Below are 25,588 nucleotides of genomic sequence, written 5' to 3' on the forward strand. Positions count from 1 at the left end.
CAATAAATTAACAATAAAAATACCACGTTTTCATTGTTAATACTCGAAATTAGTCTTAAAACAAACTTCTCATTATTTTTTATTACTCATTAATTACTTCTCAAGAAACAGCTTTTAGCGTAACCTGCCCTTTAGGCAACTTGAATGGTCCAAAGTACCGAGACATTTTGGACTTTGCATCTGTTTGAATTCCTCTAAGTATCCCTCCAAAATTTTGTCCATTTAGTGCCAAAGTCACAAGTGTTTATGTATTTTTTTAACATTTGTACTCTGATAAAATTCTGGTAAAATGGCAAATTATACGCCTACAGAAGTAGTCGATATTCTTATAACCTTTGGTGAATGTGGTAGAAATTACAGACTTACAGAATTGTGAGAGGCAAGGGGACTCACATTAATCAAGCACCCCGAAGGGAACAGAAAACTGCTACGTCCACGTCGTTGTTCCTGGATTACGCTAAAAGCAGTTTCTTGAGAAGTAATTATTGAGTAATAAAAAATAATGAGAAGTTTGTTTTAAGACTAATTTCGAGTATTAACAATGAAAACGTGGTATTTTTATTGTTAATTTATTGCAGAATCGTAAGCATGGGTTCTCAGTAAGAGAAATCGAAGAAGTTGAATTTCGTCGATTACAGCGCCATCTATCATGAATCGAGAAAAATGTTTCAAACAAATTGTATGCGTTTTTGGCCAAAGATTCCGAATATGCAATAAAAAATAGGGGTTCCCATTTAAGATTTCAAACTTGCCCCCCCGCACCGCCCAAGGGGAGAGGTGGGGGGGCTGATTTTAACGTCATTGTACGTCCCCCTCGAAATGACGAAATTTTGATTTTAAACATTTTTTCGTAGTGTGCTTATTTTTCGAGTTATTTGGCTGCCTAAGTTAAAATGGGTCACCCTGTATATGTATGTGCACATGCGTGTGATGTAAGTCAACATACACGCACACATACACACACAGCTCATTTTACTATTATTACTCCTTAAATAACAAAGAAAATTGAATGACCATCATTTTATGTCTAAATTGAAAAGATATTCATTCCTAAACTTTATTATGGTAATAATAGAAGTTATTATTTGACATAACATTTCTATTTTTTAAGTGGATTATATTGCTTTATACAAAATACAAAATTTTGTATTGAATACAAAGTTTAAATAATATAGATTTTACTGAATAAAACATGAAGAAGCAATGTGTGAATAATTTGCTTACTATAAAATTTCTTTTTTTTATAAAATAAACTTTATTACAAGTATAAACATAATCTTTCAAAAAGATTTTGTTAAATAAATTTTAGGTTTACAATGAATCTTAATTTGAATAAATATTTAATAAGTTTGTTAGTGCATTTAAATGAACTTTATATGACATTTTCTGCACTAATAATCTTACAAGGAAACACAGGTAAGTGTCCGCCTCAGATTAAAACGAGTTTTTAATATGTTGTAATACAGATAAAAATAAGGGACACGTATTTTTTTATACGTGCCCATACGCACTTTAAAGGGGTGAAACACCCCTTTAAAGAAAATTGGTTTTTTTCTTTCGAAGCGTATGCCGTCGAAACTATAAGAGATAGAAAAAAATGTATTAAATAAAAGTTGAATGGCTTGAAGAGTAATTTATAACAGCGAAAAAAAAAATTAAAAAAAAATTTTTTTAATACTTTTCCCCACCACTTACCTATTTTTTTTCAAAATTTTTATTTTTTTATAAGCAAAATAAAGCTTATTTTATTACAAATTTAACGGTATATGATAAAGTTACGATACAACATTCCCATTTTCCAAAAATAGGTAATTAAGAACCTCTCTATACGCACGGTACGCGCACCCGTCCGCGCGTTCGTGCGCTACGGAAGTGACTCCCTCCGATTTCGACGTGCCTTTAATATGTTGTACAGATTAAAATAAGGGACACGTATTTTTTACACGTGTCCTAATACACTTGTAACGGTACGCGGTTTCGGTTGGTTCGGTGCGGTGCGGGAACTTCGGGAGCGGACCGGATAAGGCTCGTCGGTTGGTCAGGTGTCCGTAATGATTATACCCAGTGTTTTAAGTGGAAAACGATATAGAATGATTTATTGCTGAATAAAAGAAAAAGAAAAAGCGTTGACAAGATGCATGAGAGAACAAAAATAAGGAGGTCGCAAAGAGATAATAATATAGAGATAATAATACAGAGATCGCAGATAACAATATAGCTGGTAGTCGGATTACCAGTTACGCGGCGGTGCCTGTAAAGGTCTTTTTACGCGTTTTACATCTAAATGCAAGACTATCTATTTACAGGTTTCGGCTAGACTAGTGAGTTATGCGGGCTGCTTGCCCGTACGGTCGGGGAGTCGCGGGGCGCGGCGGGATTGGCTAACGCGGTGATGTGAGCGTGTGCGCAAGTGCGGGTCGTTGCCGGCGCGGTCGCCGCCGCGATTCGCCCGAGTGCGCCCCGTGCAGGTGGGGCGCTTGATCGGCAGGTTGCTTATGCCCTGCCGATGAATAGGTTACGAAATTCGGGTTATACGTCGGTGCGGCAGTGACGGTATTCGAGGACGACGGCGATTGGTCGAGAATGCTCGGCCGGTGATAACGACGAGAATGCTCGTCGAGGTTCTCGGACGTGATTGGTCGAGAATGCTCGGCCGTGATGACGACGAGAATGCTCGTCGAGGATAGCTGAGTCGACTGGTCGAGGATACTCGGCCGAGGATAGCGACGGGAATGCCCGTCGAGGATGTCGGAGTGCAACGAGAATGCTCGTCTTTAAGGAGTGATCGAGAATGCTCGGTCTTGTGGACGGGTCGGATAGTCGGACGGATCTGATCTCTGCGTTCCCACTGCCGGCTTATACAGGGTGTCAGGTAACGATCACCCGTGGTTTCGTGGATTGATAAATCAAGTAAAACTGAGTAGAAAAGTCCTTTACCACTTTTTAATATTTGCCATAGTTAACGAAATAAAAATTAATAAAGTCTGCGAATAAGCGCGTATCACCGCGCGCAAGGACCGCCCGCCGGTCGCCGAGACGTAGGCAGCCGCGGCTGTAGGCGCGGCGCTGTGCGGTGAGGAAGGAAAAGCAGTAGCTGTTTTTCCCTCCTCACCGCACAGCGCCGCGCCTACAGCCGCGGCTGCCTACGTCGAAACTATAAGAGATAAAGAAAAATGTTTTCAATGAAAGTTGAATGCATGTTTTTCTCGCATAAGATGACAAAAACATTTTGAGGACAGTCTGTGTCTAATATGAAAACGCAGACATTGAGAAAAACATTTACTACAAAATAAAACGACACTACACTAAAGAATAACAACAATTACGGTGTTGTAAGACATTAATTTCTTGTTTAGAAAATAATATGTAATTAATATAAGTTAAACATTTATTTACTGGTCTACATGATTCGACTAGAATAGTTGTTTTCTTCAACATTTTACAGATAAGGAGACTTGGATTACAAAAGATTATTACTCACACATTCCATATCTTTACTATCTAACGCCAGCTCATCAACTAACAACAAGAGAACTAACATAAAACTAACTAAAAAATTAGTTAGAAATTTCATCTTTTATACTGCATTTATACAATTCAATTAAAGTGTTTATTAAATTCCACTAGTGTAAAAATATGTATAACCACGCTACTGGTACGTGCACTTTGGGTCATTTCCTTACATACGTAACTCTTGAATCTATACATGTCAATACTGCCGAGACGTAAACATTCTATTTCAAGATAGGAAATGACCCTAAGTGCACGCACCAGTAGCGTGGTTATGCATATTTTTAGGGTGGGTCCCGATAGCGCACGTCCCGATAGCACACAAACCACTCACAATGGTAGATGCCTAGAGATTTTCCGTAGGTTGGGTTAGATAAGTCAATATGATTGGTTGGTGGGCTATCGGGATGTGCGCTATCGGCACCCACCCTATTTTTACACTAATGGAATTTAATAAACACTTTAATTGAATTGTATAAATGCAGTATAAAAGATGAAATTTCTAACTAATTTTTTAATTAGTTTTATGTTAGTTCTCTTGTTAGTTGATGAGCTGGCGTTAGATAGTAAAGATATGGAATGTGTGAGCAATAATTTTTTATAATCCAAGTCTCCTTATCTGTAAAATGTTGAAGAAAACAACTATTCTAGTCGAATCATGTAGACCAGTAAATAAATGGTTAACATATATTATTTACATATTATTTTCTAAACAAGAAATTAATGTCCTACAACACCGTAATTGTTGTTATTCTTTAGTGTAGTGTCGTTTTATTTTGTAGTAAATGTTTTTCTCAATGTCTGCGTTTTCATATTAGACACAGACTGTCCTCGAAATGTTTTTGTCATCTTATGCGAGAAAAACATGTATTCAACTTTCATTGAAAACATTTTTCTTTATCTCTTATAGTTTCGACGATACACGCTTCGAAAGAAAAAACCCGATTTTCTTCAAAGGGGTGTTTCACCCTTAAAAGTGTATTAGGACACGTGTAAAAAATACGTGTCCCTTATTTTAATCTGTACAACATATTAAAGGCACGTCGAAATCGGAGGGAGTCACTTCCGTAGCGCACGAACGTGCGGACGGCTGCGCGTACCGTGCGTATAGAGAGGTTTTTAATTATTTTTGGAAAATGGGAATGTTGTATCGTAACTTTATCATATACCGTTGAATTCGTAATAAAATAAGCTTTATTTTGCTTATAAAAAAAATAAAAATTTTGAAAAAAAAAATAGGTAAGTGGTGAGAAAAAGTATTAAAAAAAGTTTTTTAAAAAAAATTTTTTTTCCGCTGTTATAAATTACTCTTCAAGCCATTCAACTTTTATTTAAAACATTTTTTTCTATCTCTTATAGTTTCGACGGCATACGCTTCGAAAGAAAAAAACCGATTTTCTTCAAAGGGGTGTTTCACCCCTTTAAAGTGCGTATGGGCACGTATAAAAAAGTGTCCCTTATTTTTATCTGTACTACAACATATTAAAAACTCGTTTTAATCTGAGGCGGACACTTTCCTGTGTTTCCTTGTTAGTAAAGATTATCGTTATTTTATAATAATTATTATTGTAGTAAAAAATTATTATTTGTCGTAAAACGTTATTACTAAATCGTTATAAAAGATAACTTTAACGGTGTTCAGTGGGCTCGGTTTCGTTGATTTCGGATTTGACGAACGAGCACTGGAAGCCGGTTTTCTCAGAGAGAGAACGCGGGAGCGGTGAATTTTGAATTCGTGCGATACTGCTAGCGAGCGCTGAGAGCGCGAAGGACAGCAATACCGCGGACGACAAGGAGAGAGAGAGCGCGAAAGAGCGACGGCGACACACGCGAACAAGAGATAACATAACTGATCGGTTCGGCGCTCGAGTGCAGGAACGGACGACAGGATATAATTCAGGATGCACTGAATGTACAGTATTGTCGGTTCTCACAAAGTGTTTATTGTAACTTGTCACAAATTTTCTACAGTTACTGATAGGTCGGATCGAGTGCCCTATAAATGTTCGGTATCGATATAGAGAAGTCTGATTCCGTTCGCGCGGTCACTTTTGCAACAGAGAATTTGAATCGATCGCGTTTCTCTCGCTTCTGAGGCGTCGGGCTCTCGAACGATAGCGCGAACCCCGGAAAAACGGTGCTCCGCGAAGGAGAGTCGGGAGGAGCGAATTGTTCCCGAAATGAAGATTATTGGCCAAGCGGCCCTCCTGATGGGAGTTACCGACTTGAACGAACGAGCGCGTACCGTTCAAATTGGTATTTGGAAAATATCGATGTTCGTTGACTCTCCTTCGCGCGCACCTTGGCGCGAAACTTGTTTGCTTCGGAGATGAGCAAATTAACGGGCAGAGATGCTCGTGAAAAGAATAACAGAATCCTCGGATTTGACCGTGACGGGAGACAAATAGAGATGAAAGACAACTTCAAAGATATTTACAAGTATCGGTGTCAATATTGCCTTAATAATTATTGCGAGGAACAGAAATATAATTTTCAATCAAACAGTTATCACTTTTGAAAATTTATGCGATACATGCTAAAATACAATATATATAATGAAATCTACGATTGAATACATTTGGTTCTGAACAAACGGTATTAGTTATATAAAAAAAACGGGCGCGTTAAGTATGCTGCTGCTAGAGATTTTGCCCATCTTTGATTTTATCTGTCACATAATCTGCTGCTCATTGGTACGGGAGTGTCCCGTTAGACCACGTTGCGATTAATCACAGTCATTTAAAGCAACCGGTGTCTAGAGTTTTTCCACTGTTTAACACTGTAAGTGGCTGGTGGTCAATTGCAACGTGGTCAAAAGATTTCCACCCCATTGGTAATAAATATACTTTCAATATTTTTGATTTCACTTCTTTTTGATGGTATTATATTTGATTTCATTCATTGCAGTTTTGATTTGGTTTAGTTTGGTTTTTTATTTAAAAAAATATACTAGGCGCTTTTTTTACATTTTTAATGTTTTTTTAGGCGGATTTCACGAATTTTTGCAAAGAATTTTGTTACCTTAATAAAATATTGCAAAATAATATACTTAACGCTTTTTTTATATTTTTAATGTCTTTTTTAGGCGGATTTAATTTTAAGACATCAAAACTATTTTATTTTTGTCTCTACTTTTTAAATAAATACTTAAAAATGTTTTAATTTTAAACGGTATTTAAATTTAAAACATTACAACTTTTAAAATTGTTAAACACTTTAGTGTTAAACGTTTGTCAGTTCAACGCTTCAATTTAACGCTTTGTTTAAAATGTTTTAAATGTAAATACCGTTAAAATTGAAGTATTTTTAAGTATTTAAAAAATGGAGGTAGAAAAAAACATTTTAATATAAAAAAATAAATATTTCTTTTTTAAGTGAAATAACTTTAATTTATATATTTACGGAATTTACAAGATGTGAAAAATTTTGTTATTGCACGTTTCATTAATAGTTACACATTGCACTTACCTCTTCAGGTACGCGTCGACGAAGAATGATGAAATCAAACCTTATCCCATTTATGGTGTTACTATTGCTGAAGTTGAGATCGATCTCTGGCCAGCATATTATCAGAAGGGTTGATTTGATGGAAGACGCTGGAACTAGCCTGAATCCAGAAATCGATGTCGGCCAGGCGGAGGGGGCTTTTGTGATGGGAATAGGATACTGGACTTCTGAAGAACTGGTGTATGATCCTAAAACAGGAATGTTAACCACTGATAGAACCTGGGTACGTTGCTTTAATTGAATATTGATAAAGCTAATAATGCTATAATACAACCGCTGTGATATTATAGGTACTGACATGAGTTATTGAGTATTATTAGAAGTATTCTATTTTTGTTCGTATAGAACTACAAACCGCCAGGAGTGAAGGATATTCCTGAGGACTTCCGCGTATCTCTCCGTAAAAACGCGCCGAACCCAACGGGTGTTCTTCGATCGAAAGGTAATATTATGGAAACTTTATTAATATTTTTATATTTGAATTCTTCTATTAGTCATAAAAAAAAGGAACTAAATATTTTCTACATATGCACATACATTAACTTGTCTATAATCTCTTTGCCAAATATTTGAAACTATTTTGAGAATTTAATGGGTTTCTTAACATTTAGTTTTATTAATGTATTTAAATTTAATGAAGTCAAGTGTTTAAGTGAGATCAAAGAAAATTTAAATAAATTCAAAGTTCTTAAAAATTTACAATTTTTCCTCACCATTTTCTTCACTACAAAAAAACTAAAAAAACTGTCTCGTCATGAAAGATCTGAAAGAATTAAAAAAATTGGATATCCATTAATTGTGAAAATTTTATTACAGCGACTGGTGAACCTCCGCTTTGCATGAATTACGTAATTGCAATCGCGATTCGTTACGTGTTGAACTCTGCTAAAGCGGATGCAGCATATTAAGACGAATGGTACCAATTAGGTAAGTTTTAAGAATGCATGGGTGCTAAGAGTATATTGAATATATTGGAAATAAACACAAGAAATTATTCTATTTTGTGATTTGCATATTTGTGTCAGATGTGTGACAGCGATAAACTCGTAAGAGACAGGTCGCGAGTTCGAACTCACACACCTCATATTATACATATAAATTTTTAAATTCGTAATCTTTAGCGAAAGTAACTCTTTAGATCTAGATGACGTAAGGACTGACAGTTCCACTCACTTTGCAGTAGTATACTATTATTCAAATTACCAAATAACTTGAATGAAAAATTCAGTGTAATGCACATAAAGTGAGCCTGTTCTAGTGATTGCACAAAAGAACTGAATTTACCCAGGTAGCAGTAATATTGCAACAACGTTACTGCAATATTGCTGCAATGCTTCATGCTGTTTAAGTAGTTCGTGCATTTTTCATAGTAAGATAAATTATTCTCCGGTGGAAAATTAGATTTCTGTTCCGTCTCTCGTCTTATTCTTTATTTCATGTAAACGTTTTCTTATAAAACATATTATTATATAATGTAAGTATTCATGTATTGATTTTTTTAGATGCACCTTTCACCAACGAACGCATATTTCTGAGTAGTTTAACCAGCAAGGATAACATGATGGTGTGAGGGCGAAAGTGAGACTTGCCAATAAACTAGCATTTAAATTCTCTCTCTCTCTCTCTCTCTCTCTCTCTCTAATTCTTATATCTATTATTATTGTTCGTCTGTTTTATTGCTGTCAAACTAGAATAAATTTAGAGACTAACCTCTATAAACCAATTCACTTAAGTCGTCTTTTAGTAGATAGAAAGGTTGTAGATTAATAATGAAAATAACTCGATTAATTAATAGGTTTTCAAGATAACTAAGATACAATTTCTGTTTTTATGATAAATATTTGTAATAAGTATTGTTCATTAAATAATACACTGATGTTATAGAAAATATTACATTATCTGTAACCAAATTTTGGTATTAATGATATAAAATAAATAAAAGTAATTTAACATGGATATTTTTTCTTTCGAATGTGCAGCAGAAATTATTATTATATATTGTATAAACAAATGTGAAATATAAAGTTAAAAATGACATTTGCGTCATTTGCATCACAGTCTTACACTATGATTTACATTTGAAGCTCTAGAGGAAGGAGGACAGAAGAATGGAATAAAACAAGATTGAAGCACACTAGAAGTTTTATTTGCAAAATCAATTAATGTGTGAAGTGCACCGAACGTTTTTGTTGGAAAATGAAGAACGTACTTCTCGTAATAAAATTCTTTCCATACTACGTGCGCCATTTTTGTGGCAATCCGTTCGTTGAAAATAACTTTATTTATATTATCCACGTCGCGTTTCATGCAAAATGGAAACATACCAAGCATAAATATTTTTCCTTTTAAATGTTCTTAAATTCGTACGTAGCAGTAAATTTATATTAAATATTTTTACGTAATAGTACTGTATTTAAGTGCAATATATTTGGTGCAATATCATCTTTTCAAGTATAAGATATGCAATATTGTTGAACTATAATATTTTGTACATCTACGCTTATCGTAAAATAAAATAATAATAAAACTGGCGTCATAAATAATATAAGTGTCGCACGTAAAAATTTTCGGGGTAAAATAGATATGTTCCAAATATAAATGTAAATAACAATTATTATTTAAAATTATATTATATTTATTGTAAAATATTGCAAATTATATTACAATGTGTTAATTGTATATAAAATGTGATATTAGCAATAGTGAATTGCTTTCGGAGTTATTTATACCCAGTAATTATGTATTTTAAACCAATTATAATACATTATAAAAATATTTATTTCTAATCATTATTTTATTATTTAAAATATAAATTTAATATGACAGAAAACATCATGGTAGTTTATGGTGTTTTAATTTAACATAAATTTGCTTGTTTGAATTGTGTATAGAAATATAAAAACTTAGGAAAAAATAAAACAATATTTGCTTATTTAGCGACCAAGGTCATGACAACTTGAATAATTTTCTACTGATTTTTTGTTACAAAATGATTAAAAATTATTTCGTTTTATATACTGTACTCCTGCACTTATACATATTCAAATGCAAGGATGTTCATAAGAGCGTACTTAATGTATTCTGTTTTAAGAATATACCTTGAAAAGAAAACTAGATTAATTAATTATTCAACATTAGCATCGTTAATCATGATAAATAAGAAACGCTATTAGAAAGAAGATTTAAAAACGAGAGTGGTTATTAAGTAATTTTCTAGTCGATATAACATTCTTGGAACTTGCTGACTCGAGTAAAAGAGGGTCAGGTCGCTTCGCTCGCACTTTGGCGCGCGGCGCCACCGCGTCTCTTGATATCTTTATTGTAGGCAATTTACGCATTCACTACGATCGTTTCACGCAGATCACGATCGTAGATTGTGATCGTAAACATGTAAGACAGAGATGACCTGATCGGACTCATCACACAGGATCATAATTGAACGTTTCCTTCGCGATACAATAGGCGATCTTCGAGAGAGTCGTTTCGGGGCAGTTGGCTAAGACAAACATGTATTTATTTTCAACTCTGATTGTTGTCGTGACTCAAGATTTAGTTCCAATCATCAGATTTTGACTTGCAAAGGCAAAGCTCAAATAAATAATGCAATGCGAATATAACCTTTGACTATTAGTTACATAATCAAAGAGTATAACTAACACCTTTAAGTGTTACGTGAATGTATAATTTTCTTAAATTATTTTTGGAAATGTCGAAACATAACCTTATCATACATCCTTGAATTCGTAATAAAATAAGCTTTATTATGCTTATAAAAACAAATAAAAATTTTTAGAAAACAAGATAAGTAGTGGGGAAAATATACAAAAACTCTGTTCTCATGTCATTTTGTTCAGTGGAAATAATTTTATTATTCACACCATATTTCACACAAGGCAAGGTTATGTCAAATTTAATAATATTTTTTACGTTTTTCAAATTGCTTTAAACTTTTATATAGTGTATAATATATATTTGTATATATTTTATATGTTCCATATTTACTTTTATTTACACGCAAATTCAAAATTAGTGGCTACACTGTTGTTGTTTTTCTTGTATTATAGTTTTAATATAGTTTTTTACAGAGTTGAGATGGTTGTTACTATTGAGAATCTAGAAACGTCTCTCGCACCCTCAGAAATGCTTTCCCGCACCCCCAGAGATGCGCGCATCCCCGGTTAAGAACCACTGCTCTGTGTATTGAATTTTAAACAAAAAAAATAAAATTTATAATGAACTTCTAATTTAAGTCGCAATTACAAATATAAATATAAAATATCATAAATATTAAATTGTTTTTAAATACTCAAACCTTGACTGTTGACTGATACTTCAAACTCAATAGTTATTAATCTTCATCAAGAACAATTATATACATATATATCTATGTATCAATACGCGATAAGAAAAGTGGAAGAAATAAATAGTTATCTTCATATGTAAGTGAGTGCTCAATGAGAAAACATCATATTGTCAGAACGTAACTATGTTTAGTACTAAAATATTCAATGAGAGCGTTTACAAGTTTATTTAATTACCATATTTTAATGTTTATTATGCATTACTTGTACAATCTTATTCATCTTTTCAGGATAATAATAAAATTTGTCATAAATAAATATTAAATTTTCAATGATACATACAATCTAAAGCTGAAGAAACACAAAACTGAATCCGATTGGAACAACAATTATGATAAAAATGTTTATTATCATATTATTATTTATTCTTGCTGCATATTTGGTGTTTCATTGTTACTTTCATTATGGACCAAAGGGACGATTAATCAATAAATTATTAGGCCCAGGTTATCCAATAATTGGTACTTTATTGGACTGTCTACATTCATCAGGTACGTTAAAATTTTTAATATATTATTATTAAATTAACTAATTCTAAAACGTACAATTATTAATATTATATTACATCCAATATTATACAGTCGTCAACAAAAAATAGAGAACACTTTTAAAACGCCCCAAATTACATAACATTCAGACGCTGTAACTCCGTAAAAAATTATCGTATAATATATTTACAGCATTCAAAAGCGCGACTCTTTATCTTTAAATAGCATATTTGTTAAACATTGTACAATTTTTATTCACCGAGTTATACAACATTGAACAAAAAAAGCCGTTTTTGCTTCAACGTTGAAAAGCTCAGTAAAGAAAGTCGTACAAAGTTGCTCAACAAGTATGCAAATTAAAGATAAAGAGTCGCGCTTTCGAATGCTGTAAACAGCATTTGCATGCAAATTCTATTTTACGCTGTGGAACTTTGTAAAATTCGTAAAAATTTTGAGTTTGACACATTTCCATTTGAATCCGCCTAACTTCGTAAACAATCTGTAAATTGTTTGATAAATTATCATTCTTGAAACCAGAGATTTCAATTTTCAATATGCTTTTTTAGTTTTCTTTCTACAATAATTTTTTATCAGAGTTACAGCGATCTGAATATTATGTAATTTGGAGCATTATGCCTGTTTGCCTATAATATGCCTGTAAAATACATTTATTAATTACATAAATTTATCAACATTCTTTTATAACATTTATTTCTTAAATGTTATTGTTTGTTTAGAACATATATTTAATGTATAATAATTTAAAAATGTGTATTTACGAATTAAAAAATTATATAGACTAAAGACTACGCATAACTAAATACGATTTCTTGGGGAGATTTGATTCGATTCCTAAAATGTTACTTCTAATTAAATCTTAATATAACCGGGAAGTGTATCAACACATTTAAATAACGGCTATAACGGTCAAAAGCAGTTCTTAATGCTCATTATAATTTTCTAGGTGAATTTATAAACATTTACAAGATTCCTTCTAAACTGCGCGCCGCACATTTGCCAGATTTAAAACATTACAGCTTTTACGAAGAACTTAAAATGTAATATCAGTGATGTTATAAAATGGCAAGTAACGAGTTACAGTAAGTAACGCCGTTACTCGTAATATTTTTATAATACTTTTGTATAACTTGGTAATATGTGACAAATTTCTATAATAGTAATAGTAAAGCCAGGGTTGGAATAATCATTTTTGACAATTAATTCGTTACAATTAGGTAATATATATTGAAAAATGTAACTTGTTAGTTGACTCGTTACGTAACGAGTCAAAGTAACGCATTACTTTTTGCGTTGCTTTTCCTTGTTACGTAACAAGTCAATTAACGAGTTATTTTTTTCAATGAATATTGCGTAATGACAAGTCTGTTAAAAGTGAATGTTCTCTAACTCTAGCATTATTATTACTATAATAAAAAATTTTAACGTCATTACCAATACCAAATTGTTATTGTCTTTCAAAAAAATAAAAGTAACAACAAAGTAAGGATAAAGTAACAAAGAAGTAACGACTTGACAGCCCTGAATATCACAAAATTAAATTGCTAATCAATTTAATAATTTTGATGCTTATACCGATCTCTACGACCCCCCTTATTCCAAAAACTGTAAAGAAATTTATTGAGAAAAATATTACCATAATTTGAACCTGGATCTCTCAATTGCGAATGTTTTACTCACTTTGAACATCGAGGTACTTCGTAATATTTATCACAATAACCGATGATGTTACAAGAGCGTTATTTTCAGCCGACGTATATATGCAATGCAAACAAAATCCTAATATATGGCTGTTTGGAGAATCTTGTAAATATTTATAAATTCTCTTAGAAAATTATTAAGCACTAAAAACTAGAGCTATGTATTATAAAAGTAGTACAAACAGTCGCCCTTTGGACTCAATGCTGATAATTTTTCTATTGGTTGTGGAAACTAAAGTGTGGAATCGCTCATTGGACAAGAGACCTATTAGATCCATCGTGGCGATTGAAGTCGCCATCGCTTAGATAAAAAGATTGCTCTACTCTTATACTTTATAACTCTACTAAAAACTTTCAACCGCCATTTTTGTTCTGTATTATATTTATTAACAAACAGAGTTTACAATTTTTTAAGAGGGAAAGGTTTCCTTTATCGTAATTATTGTAGCATTAGATACTTATTGTTATTAGGGGAGTGTTGGGTAAATCGGACCTTTTTAATTTAAATGAATACGATTAAGCAGATTTGCGGATCATTTATAATGTAAAGTCCTTATAAGACATCAAACATGTGATAGCAGTTTGACAGTTTTCTGTCATAACATTAATAGAATAAACGCAAACATGGATTTTTAATCATTGTGCAAAAATTAAAAAAAAAAATTTTGTAAATTATTATTTAAAAGGTGTTAAAAATTTGAAAGATAATTGATTTAAGATAATTAAAGAGTGTAGAATTCGAAAATATCAATCATTTTGTGATCTCTTTTGCGGTTTATAGTACAAAGTGTTCCAAAGTTTGAAAGGACTCATGCCCAAATAAGACTTTTACCTCGGAATTGCAACTTGATCGTAGTACTGGTAATCGACCGATTAAATCTGGACCTAGACTGGTGAAATTAGTAAAATATTATGACTCATCAGACTCGGAATAACTGAATTTTATTGATTTCAATTCTAATTATATAATAACGATGTCATAACATAACCGGGAAACGTCTAACTATATGTATAGACTGTTACTAATTTGTTTTTTTTAAACAATTTTTTATATTTTATTGTAAAATTACTTGTTTTTATTTAATACTAAACAAAAATACATTATAATCTTTTAAAATTTTATTTAAAAATGAGAGTATCCAATTTGGAACAAGGGATGGTCCGATTTGGAATCAGTAGTTTTAAATCGGACCGGAAAAAGCGTTTTTACATTTTTCCTTATAGTTTAACACAGATGAGAGATACGTCAAAATAGACTAAAGCAAAAATGAAAAAAATTAAATTATCTTTTCTATGGCATCTTTAGTTTTACGATTGGACTTTATTTGTGCCTTATTGAGAAAGAAAACTGCAACTAGGTCCTATTTACCCCACTCTCCTCTATTATCAAAATTGATTTACCATCTAATATTGTGATATTACTGTTTTCCTTCAACTTAAAACTATGTTTCAAGACAGAAAACTTTAACAGAGCGTCGTTTATTGCACTTGAAAATGTACAATACCTATATAAAATCACACAAAAAATGTCAACACTAAGATCTATCTAATGACTGTTGAAGCTCTTTAATTTTATGTTTTTGCGTCGGTCTATGTTCTCTTTTATTAGGATTACAATTTTTTGTATTTATAATATAATATTTATGTATTTGAGATATGTGTATTTTTCAGAGGGTCTTTTTAAGCTTTTAATTACAAGAGGCGACACTTATTATCCTATTTATAAAGTGCACTACTACTTTTTTCTAACTGTCATATCAATCCGTCATCCTGATGATTTGGAGGTAATAAAATCTAAAGAAAATTTAATTCTCTATATATAATACATTATTAAAATAAAAATTTAGGAATATCTTATTTATTTACATTTTATAAAAATATACTTGTAAAAATTTGATATTGTAAAGATAGTAAAATGTTTAAGCCGTTTACTTTAAACAGTTTAACTATGTATCTTCATTAAGATTAAGTTACAAACAGCATTTAACTTAATATACTTGTTGCAATTTTTTAGGTAATATTAAACAGTACAAAGCATCTCGACAAGAGTATAATATATAAGCTATTTCATCCTTGGTTAGGTACGGGTCTTCTTACCAGTGGAGGTAACGTAATCACGTCAATATTAATATATATATATATATATATATATATATATATATATATACGTATATACTGTTTTAACCATCGCAATTTTATTACATTAATAATCAAGTAAAATATTTAAACATAGATTTTAATTTAACAGATTTTTTTTACATTTAAAGCGTTATCTCGGTGTATAATTAATTACTAATAAAAATAAAAGCATTTAAGGGAAAGTTGCAATGTCAAATACGTACCACATAAGCTATTTTTTATAATATTTTGCATTTGTTGCTGTAAATAAGTAAGCATTATGCTTAGCATCATTATTATTCGATTATGGTTTATTTTACTGTTATCTTAGGTTCTAAATGGCAATCCCGGCGAAAAATATTAACTCCCGCATTCCATTTCAATATATTACAACAATTTGTTGAGATTTTAATTAAGGAGGGGGAGAACATGACAAGATCTCTGAAGAATGCAGAATGCACTGTTACAAAAGATTTACTACCGTTTATTAGCGAACATACGCTGAATGCAATATGCGGTATTATATTCTACTTATATTTGTTTATGTACAAAAAGAACGATGTTAAACGGAAGCCATTTTTGGCCTAAAATAGACAGCTAAGTTATTTATTAGAAACTGTTTATAGAATTCTCTAAAACCAAAAAAAAAAAAAAAGAAATACAAAATTGAACAAGAATGCCTTCTACGGTCGCAGCTAGGTCATCGTACTTTTTTTATACTTTCCTCAAGTTCAATAAACTGCGCGCTAAATTAATTTTCAGTCATAATACAATTCTAAATTGAACAAGATTAAGTAATATCACGTATTATTAAGTATTAAGCCTTTTCCCCCTGAAAAATTGTAAAGAAATTATTGCCAAAAATTTTTTTACAGTCTTTTTCAGAGGGGAAAAGGGTTAATATTTAATAATACGTGATATTACCTAATCTTGTTCAATTTAGAATTGTGTTATGACTGAAAATTAATTTGGCGCGCAGTTCATTGAACTTGAGAAAAGTACATAAAATCACACAAACAATACAAGCACGAAGACCTAGCTGCGACCGTAGAAGGCAATCTTGTTTAATTTGTATTGATACAGCAACGGTCAAAATATTTTTTTCTACTACAGAAAAAGAGAATTATTTGTCCTCGAGGACTTGAAACATTATAAAAAAATTGGAATTTATTATTGACTGCTGAAGTAGTTATATGAGTGTTTTTTAAGCTTTATAGTATTAAACAAAAATTAAGTGCGTATTTATGTGCTTAAAAAGGTGAGTAGTAAATGTAGAGTATGAGAGTTTGTTCCGCATAATATATAGGGTATCCAAAAATTCTTTTAAATAATATTAGCATGCAAAAATAAACAATTTTATTGAGGATGTAATAAGACTACGTAATTTTTATAGATTTTTGCGTGCTAAACATGAATCCATTGTCAAAATTTGGCTATCATTATAATTTTAAGAGAAATGTTGTCAAAGAAGTAGAAGACTACAATTTTGATGATTTTCATGGTGTTGTATCACCTACAGCAAAATGCTTTTCTAAATTCCGTTTACGCCATGTAAAGATATGAACATTTAGTTTTAAAATTCAGTTTGTTTCATTTTGTTGAAATCTTTTGTTTTCTAGATATACTTAGTTGGAAGAAGAAATATTAGTTTTGCGCGCGTATCACCAAAATGATTGCTCGTAACAATGTACCGCTCATGAGTGTGAATAATTATTTTAGACCTATTTTTGAATACTAAATACAAAAACATTAATAAAATTATTAACAATATTACAAGAACAATGGTATTAAGCACAACATTATAATTGTTCTTGTTCTGCTTATATCATTGTTTTTATGATATGATGTGATATTCACTTTTTTGAGCACATGAATTTTATTTTAACGCAATTAATTTTATTTCAATATAATGTAGCTTAAAAAACCTTTACATGACTAGATTAACAGTACCGAATCTTGATTTTGTATAACATTGCCTAAGCCTGGTGGACGAATAATTATTTTCTTCTGAAGGGATTCAATAAACAGTTTTTAATAAATAACTTGGGGGTCGGTTCTAGACCAAAAATGGCCTCCGTTCAACATCCACCTTCCATTTTAAACAAAATAAAGAGTAATACAAGGTATAAATTTATTATAATAATGTCACAATAACCTAAAATTACTTAATTTTTAAAATATATGATTACATTGCCATAATATAATTTTCTTTTTAGAAACTGCTATGGGCATTTCTATGCAAGGAAAAGATTTATTTCAGCAAAAGTATCGAAAAGCGGTTCTCCGGATGGGCGAATTGTTTATTTATAGGTAATTTACAATATGTGTAATGACATAATCTATATGTCATCTTAAGATATAGATACAAGCATCTCACTACATACAATTTTACGACATTCGGAGATTTGGTACATAAATCAAATTAATGATAAGTCCAAAGTCAAAACTTTTACACTAATATATTGTTGATATATTGGTACATTAAATAAATTAACTATTAAATTACTAAATGAAATGTTATGCTAATAAAAATAAATAATTTAATATTTAATGTAAAACGGTACATCAAGTCGATAATTAGCACTCTGGTTTGTTGCTTTCTTTAATATAAAGAAAGTAACAATTTGCAAATTTTAATATGTTCAACGCTGGAATAGTATAACAAAATTTAAGAAAATAATAATTTTATTATTAAAAACAATATTATAAAACTCTATTTAGACAAATCAAAATAGTTTCTTTATAAAAATATAATTTTTAATGTAATATTTGCTATTATAAATTATAATAATATTTAGCTCAAACACAGACTATTAACTTCAACAAGTTATTACGAATTAACAAATAAAATACCAAAAAATATATTGAATCTAAAGAGACATTACGTTTCAGATAAAAATCTTTAGCTTAAAATTAGTCGAATGTTCATAAGTCTTACATGTGTTCTTTAATTTTTTTCAATTAAATTTCTTATAATATTATGTTTTTGTTTTTGCTATTATTTAAGAAATAATAGGTAATTGTATAATAATTAAAGAAATTTGTTTACAAAATAACACTAATGATAACATTTGTAAACATCTAATAATTTAGATTTATAAGGCAGTGGCTGTGGGTCGATTGGATGTTCTCGTTGTTACCAGTAGGTAGAGAACAAGCAAAAATTCTGAAGACATTGCACTCTTTTACTGAGAAAGTACGTAAAAATTTCGTCTTGTTTAAAAATTCTGTGAATATTCTATTGCATAAAATTGTATATAAAAAAGATAAAGAAGGCAAAAATCTTGTAATTTTTATATAAAAAAATAATAAAACAATTCGTAAATGTTAATAAACATTTCTTTAAGAGGGGGTAACCACTAAAAGTAATTGTGGGACAGTGCCTCCAAAATCATTATAAAATCATTATGAAATCTTTATGTAATTATTTTGCAATCAAATGCAATCATAAAGTCAAATCAAATCATCAGAAATCATAGTAAAATCATATAAAATTACTAAAAATCAGCAAAAATTATATACATATAAATCAGCAAAAGTAATTTTGGATCTTGTGTGTGTAACGAAGCGATCACATTCATATAGGCACACGCGAGTGGAAGTGTGCGTATGGTGCAGGGAGCAGGCGATGGATGGGCGTTGCGGTGTAAATTAAAACAAAGGGAAATCGCAGTTATCACCAGGGGTCTCAAGCCTCCGAATTTTCCTGTTACTATGCGGCATTCTTTTGATAAAAAATTGCAATTCAATTACGATATCGCTCGTCCTGATGCCGCGTCTCGCATTCATTATGCTCTCGACCACGGGCCAGAGTACACGTACGAAAATCGTGAATTATAATTTAATACGAAATTGTTCGCTCTTTCTTTTTCTCTAAAGACGAGGATTAAGTAAAGAGTTGGGACACGAGTGGCTGCTTCAGAGTGTGCCAAGACGAAAAGTCAAATTCACCCGTTATTAATAATAAACGCGTTTATCTTAAACGATTATATTTGTGACTATCAAAAATAAATTCAGTGAAAACGAAACTAAGTGAGGTAAAATTAAGTTTCATTCCCGCTAAGACAGTGTGATTATTGGAAATCAAGTTTAATTCCCAATCATAACGCAATAAAATTGTGCATGATAACAATGATATTTGATGAAATTAGTACAAGTTTTTGATTTTTGTAAAAATTTTCATAAACTTTTTTTTTAGGAAAATCTTTTATTAATCATACTTAATTCCAATAAAATCTTGAAGTCAGCAGTCAGGTTTACATCTATTTTCTGAATAGTTAACCCACAATTTAATTTTGTTTAAAAAAAATTAATAATCAATAATAGTGTTTTTAATCAAATAAAATCAGAAGAAATCTAATAATTAGATATACAATCACTAATAATCATTGTGTAGATGAAATCATTTGCACTCAGATAAAATCAAATGAAATCATGTGATCTGTGGAACAACATTAGCTAGTGGTTATCCCTTCGCGTCTTTAGCATTTATACAAACAATGAAAAATGAAACTATGTTGGATGTGTGTAGATTATTGCAGAAAGAAAAGATTATCATAAGCAGACCAATGGACAATACCTAAAAAACCTTAACACAAAAGTTTACGAAGATGATGCAGAAACCATTGGAAGTACGTAATACAAAACTATTAAATTCTAAAATCTAGTAGGGTAACGTCAATAATTCGATATTTGTATTATAATTTGAAATTTAATTTAATGTTGCGTAAAAGTAGTAAAACAAATTATAAAAGTTATATAATTTGATTTAGTTAGAAAAAAACGACTAACTTTGTTGGACATTTTAATACAAGCATCTCAAAATGGTACTTTAAGTGATTCAGATATTAGAGAGGAAGTCGATACTTTTATGTTTGAGGTATTAGTACGCTTTTTTCTTTCTTTTACTGTAAGATTTGAATGTATATCGAAAAAGCAATATGTGATTACAGGGTCATGATACTACAGCGACGGGTATATTTTTTATTTTATCACTATTGGCTGAACATAAAGATATCCAGGTATTCTTTGTTAAATAATCATGTTTATCGATAAGATTAAATAATTCCTTTAACTCATTAAATCGTTTATTAAAAAATTAAATATAAAATTTATTGCATGCGTGATTCCAACGCAACATATTTTTTTATTGAAAACGTAGAAATGTTTTCCTTACATTTTTCTTCTCTTTTTCATTATTATAAAAATACTTATATAAATTTGTTATATATATGTATATTATATGTGTATAATATTACATGTATAAATTATATACTTTATTATACATTGTACATATAATTAATTTTAAAAAGCCTTAACGAATGTAGATCTTAGTGCTGATATTTCTTATGATTTCATATACATTTAAGATTATCAAATTCGATGTCGATGAATTTTTTGTTCTTAAACATAATTTTAAGTTGAACAAGGATAATATTATTTGTAAATTAATTCTTGCTTTAACATTATGATATTACTACACTTGATCAACTTACAAAACTGTGTTTTAAAATCGAAACATTTATCAGCGCGTAATTTGATGAACTTGCAGATGTACATAAAATCACACAGGAAATATCAGCACACAGACTGTTGATTAAAATAAATTAGTTGTGTATTTATGTTGGTCTGTATTCTCTTATTATATATATACAGAGGATGTCGAAATTTGTAAATTAAAATACTATACCAAGGGAGTTCTGGAAAAATTAAAAAAACATTTGTAGATTTTTATTTCAAGAAATAGTTTTTAAAATATGAAAGTTTAAAACTGGTCAATCAGAGATTATGTTACGGTTGATTGTCATGCAGTGAATATTATTATTTGCGCGGTAGTATTAGAAACGTGCATAACATAGTTTGTAATTGGTCTGTTTTAAACCTTTTTACATCAAAAACAACATCTTGAAATAAAAATTTACAAACAACTATCTTTTTTTGCTGCATTTCTGAAAAATTTTCTTGCTGTAATATTTTGATTTGCGAATTTTGGAACATTCTTTATATATAAACGTATATTGTACTTTCATAATTTATATACTGGGAAAACATTAATCGCGCGCGCACGCTGAACATCTTCAAAATAAATATAGAAATTCTACAATTCTCTTTCTGCATACATAAAACATGTATTTTAGAATAATAAAACGTGTTTTTTATATTAATTTTTATATTAATGTTAATAATACAGGATTGTGTCAGAAAAGAAGTCAATGCTATTATGCAAGAGAGTGAAGGAAAACTTACTATGAAATCGTTGCAAGATATGCAATATTTAGAGAGATGTATAAAAGAAGGGTTGCGTTTATATCCAAGTGTCTATTTCATATCACGAATTACTTCGGAAGAAACACAATTAAGTATGTAACTGATTATTAATCTATTGATATATATATATATATATATATATATATATATATATATATATATATATATATAATATTACACATTATAAAACATGCTATGAAACATTATACATACTCGTATGCATTTACTTAATAAAACTTGTAACATTTTTTCTTTTATTTTGAAATTACATTCATTTATCTCATTTGAGACAATTTTATCTCAATGAGACAAATAAATAATAAGGTAAGATGTTGAAGTAATAATTCTAAAGTTAATTGTTTAAGTTAATTGAACATTATAATACAACGTTATAATACAATTTTGAGAAATCTGATGTTTTCCAAAGAATTGAGATTACCACATTAAATTTCCTATTATGCTAATTATATGTACATACACAAAGCGCCTATGTATTTAAAATATTAAACATTAATATCTAACCATCTAAAGTTAACAACGTTCACATTTTCATTTAGGATATGTTACGTGTACTATAAAAAATCCAGGACGCAACTAATTTAAGATGGCCACATTAATGATGCCGTGTGTAGCTATTCTGCATCACATATTTGTTTTTTAAATTTTTATGAAACTTCTAAACGGAAGAACAATTATACTGCATCTAAATTTTAACTAGATACAAATGAGAAAATAATTTTACGTTGGGCCATCAAAATAATTATGCAGGATATCCAAGCAGGATGATATTGCTGCAATTTTGCCATTCTAGCGATCAAGTTAAATATCTTTTATTTAAGTACAACTTTTTAAATGTTTCAATATAATTATTTTCACATTTGAATTTCAGCAAAGTTCTTCTTTCCATGTAAGTGTTATGTTACATTTTTATAAAACGTTTTTCAGAATCATATTTAATACCTGCCGGTACAGCCATGCATCTTCATATTTATGGAGTTCATAGAGATCCCAATTTTTGGCCAAATCCAGAAATATTTGATCCAGATAGATTTTTACCTGAGAATATCCGAAACCGTCATCCTTATTCGTATATACCATTCAGTGCAGGTCCACGTAATTGCATTGGTAAGATGTTTATTCGTATCTTTTTATGTGAACAGATTGCAGTACATATCTAATTCTAGGTCAACGATTTGCTTTGCTGGAATTAAAAGCGATAATAGCCCCCCTGGTTCATAATTTCTACTTGGAGCCCGTTGATTACTTAAAGGATATACGAATAGGTGTTGACTTGGTGCTTCGCCCTCTTGATCCGCATCATTTAAAATTTATCCCTATTATCACGAAATGCACGTAGGCATTTAAAGGCATTTAATACTTTTCTAAAAATGTATTAAGAACATTAAAGACCGAATTTTATAATATATCGTATGTCCTTATAACAATAAGGACATACGATATATTGTAAAATTCGGTCTTTAATGTCCTTAATACATATTTTTAGAAAAGTATTTTAGGGTATGGGATCGATACTATTTTATATATTCAGCGTATGTATTCACTAAAAGATATATAATAAAACTAAGTGTCTTCAGCATGTATACTCTGGCATCCTATAACTTCATATTTCCTAAGTAAATAAGAAAAGACGCAAGTGCTAGAAGTATTAATACTACTGAATAAAATATGATTATGCTTAATTACATGTTTTAAGTTTATTTACATTTATTACTTATTCAGTAATCTTTAATTAAGTATATAATATTTCAGAATATATAGTGGAAAATAGACTAAATTAGGCTGTGTTCCAAATAAGACCTTTTTAATTTAAAAGAATACCATTAAGCAGTTTTGCGTGCCATTTATAATGACAAGTCCTTATAAGACACCGAACATATGACAGCAGTTTGACAGTTTTCTGTCATAACATTCATAGAATAAACGCTAATATATATTTTCAGTCATCGGACAAAAATTTTTTATAAAAAAAGTCTTTGTAAATTATTATTTAAAAGATACTAAAATTTTGAGAGGTAATTAATTTAAAATAAGTAAAGAGTGTGGAATTGAAAAACATCAATCATTTTATGATCACTTTTGCGGTTTATTGTAAAATTTTATCTAAATTTTGAAAGAACTCGTGTCCAAATCGAATTTTTACATTGGAACTGCAATCTGTTTATATTGCACTGATGATCAGCCAACCATATCTGGTCCAGAAATGTGAAATTAGTAAAGTATTAAACTCGGAATAATTGAATTTTATTGATTTCATTTCTAATTATATAATAACAATATCATAACGTGACCGGAAAATGTCTAATTGTATAACATGTAACTATTTTTTTTAAATAAAATTTTTATTTTTTTTTTTCAAATTGTCCATCAAAATCTTATAAAATTCTAAAAAATGTAAAAAAAGCGCCAAGTATATTTTTTTTTAATAAAAAACCAAACTAAACCAAACGAAAATTGCAATGAATAAAATCAAATATAATACCATCAAAAAAAAGTGAAATCAAAAATATTGAAAGTATATTTATTACTGATGGGGTGGGAATCTTTTGACCACGTTGCGATTGACCACCAGCCACTTATAGTGTTAAACAGTGGAAAAACTCTAGGCACCGGTCGCTCTAAATGACTGTGATCAATCGCAACGTGGTCTAACGGGACACTCCCGTACCAATGAGCAGCAAATTATGTGACAGATAAAATCAAAGATGGGCAAAATCTCTAGCAGCAGCATACTTAACGCGCCCGTTTTTTTTATATAACTAATACCGTTAAAGTTATATTTTATAACGATTTAGTAATAACGTTGTAACGATGCACCCCCGCATCGTTCCCCCTGGGGCCACGAACCGCTCCCCTGTCTGGCCGAACACCCGCCGGACAGACGAACAGGCGCTACGCGCCGATAATCGCCTCACACACGCGCGCGCGAACGGTCCGACAAGCGCGCCGTTAAACGCCCGAAGTCCGCGCTCACGCGCACGGATTCGCACGCTCCTGGCGTTGGAGCGATAGAGAGGCGTACGCTCAAGCGAGAGCGCGATACCGGACCGATCTCGGAGCAGAGGGGATGTTGTATTCCGAGAAGAACCGAACTCCACTCGAACATCCCCGACTCTCCGAGATCGGGGTATAAAAAGCGGACGATCTCGCAGAGAGATCGATTCTTCTCCGGTCCAGCCTCCGAGCCAGACCCAGGAAATCCGCGTGGTAGAGTGAGCTCTGTCACCGCCGAGAGATCTCGGCGATTTCCGATCCCGCTTTCCCGGCACCTAGGGAATCCGAGTGGTAGAGCGAGCTCTGCCACCGTTGAGAGATCTCAACGATTCCCTCAAACCCATCTCCGTCCAAGAGTCCGCGGTAACGACTGCCACCAAGGGGGTAGAGAGATCTCTGCTTCCATCGAGAGATCTCGAGGCAGCCGGCACCGACTCACGTCGGGGATTCCCTACTAAGGGAATCCCGCCGCGCACCTGTCTGAATTCGCGGAACAACGGCGCGGCTTCCAACGTAGGGCGTCCCGACCCGCGCGCGTCGCGGATCAACAAAGCCGGCGACGACGTAAACATCGTGGAACCCTCGCGACGACACCGAACCAAGCGAG

At 31.3% G+C, this 25,588-nt stretch overlaps 1 protein-coding gene and 1 non-coding gene across 2 annotated transcripts; both read left to right on the top strand.

Moving 5' to 3' along the window:
- Nucleotides 1–289: 289 nt before the first annotated feature.
- LOC105203765 lies at nucleotides 290–8,710 on the top strand. Its single transcript, XR_005576128.1, has 5 exons — nucleotides 290–372; nucleotides 6,987–7,240; nucleotides 7,363–7,459; nucleotides 7,834–7,944; nucleotides 8,520–8,710. It is a non-coding gene; the product is annotated as a xanthine dehydrogenase/oxidase (transcript).
- A 2,723-nt stretch (nucleotides 8,711–11,433) lies between these two features.
- On the top strand, nucleotides 11,434–23,631 carry LOC105206694 (cytochrome P450 4C1). The gene is made up of 13 exons (XM_039456711.1): nucleotides 11,434–11,497; nucleotides 11,609–11,869; nucleotides 15,256–15,368; nucleotides 15,599–15,689; nucleotides 16,034–16,219; nucleotides 17,919–18,012; nucleotides 18,796–18,898; nucleotides 20,234–20,333; nucleotides 20,475–20,581; nucleotides 20,655–20,723; nucleotides 21,893–22,061; nucleotides 22,915–23,094; nucleotides 23,154–23,631. The coding sequence occupies exons 2-13, from the start codon at nucleotides 11,710–11,712 to the stop codon at nucleotides 23,324–23,326; spliced, it is 1,545 nt and encodes a 514-aa protein (XP_039312645.1). The 5' UTR covers nucleotides 11,434–11,497; nucleotides 11,609–11,709; the 3' UTR covers nucleotides 23,327–23,631.
- The last annotated feature ends 1,957 nt before the right edge of the window (nucleotides 23,632–25,588 follow it).

Source organism: Solenopsis invicta, chromosome 13 (genome assembly GCF_016802725.1).
Source record: "Solenopsis invicta isolate M01_SB chromosome 13, UNIL_Sinv_3.0, whole genome shotgun sequence".
Taxonomy (NCBI): Eukaryota; Metazoa; Arthropoda; class Insecta; order Hymenoptera; family Formicidae; genus Solenopsis; species Solenopsis invicta.

Excerpts from the sequence above, each read along its gene's own strand:
- LOC105206694 (XM_039456711.1), top strand. The coding sequence starts at position 11,710 with ATGATAAAAATGTTTATTATCATATTATTATTTATTCTTGCTGCATAT. Across the intron at positions 16,220-17,918 it reads TACGCTGAATGCAATATGCG|AAACTGCTATGGGCATTTCT; the intron begins GTATTATATTCT and ends TTTTCTTTTTAG. Across the intron at positions 20,582-20,654 it reads TCGATACTTTTATGTTTGAG|GGTCATGATACTACAGCGAC; the intron begins GTATTAGTACGC and ends ATGTGATTACAG.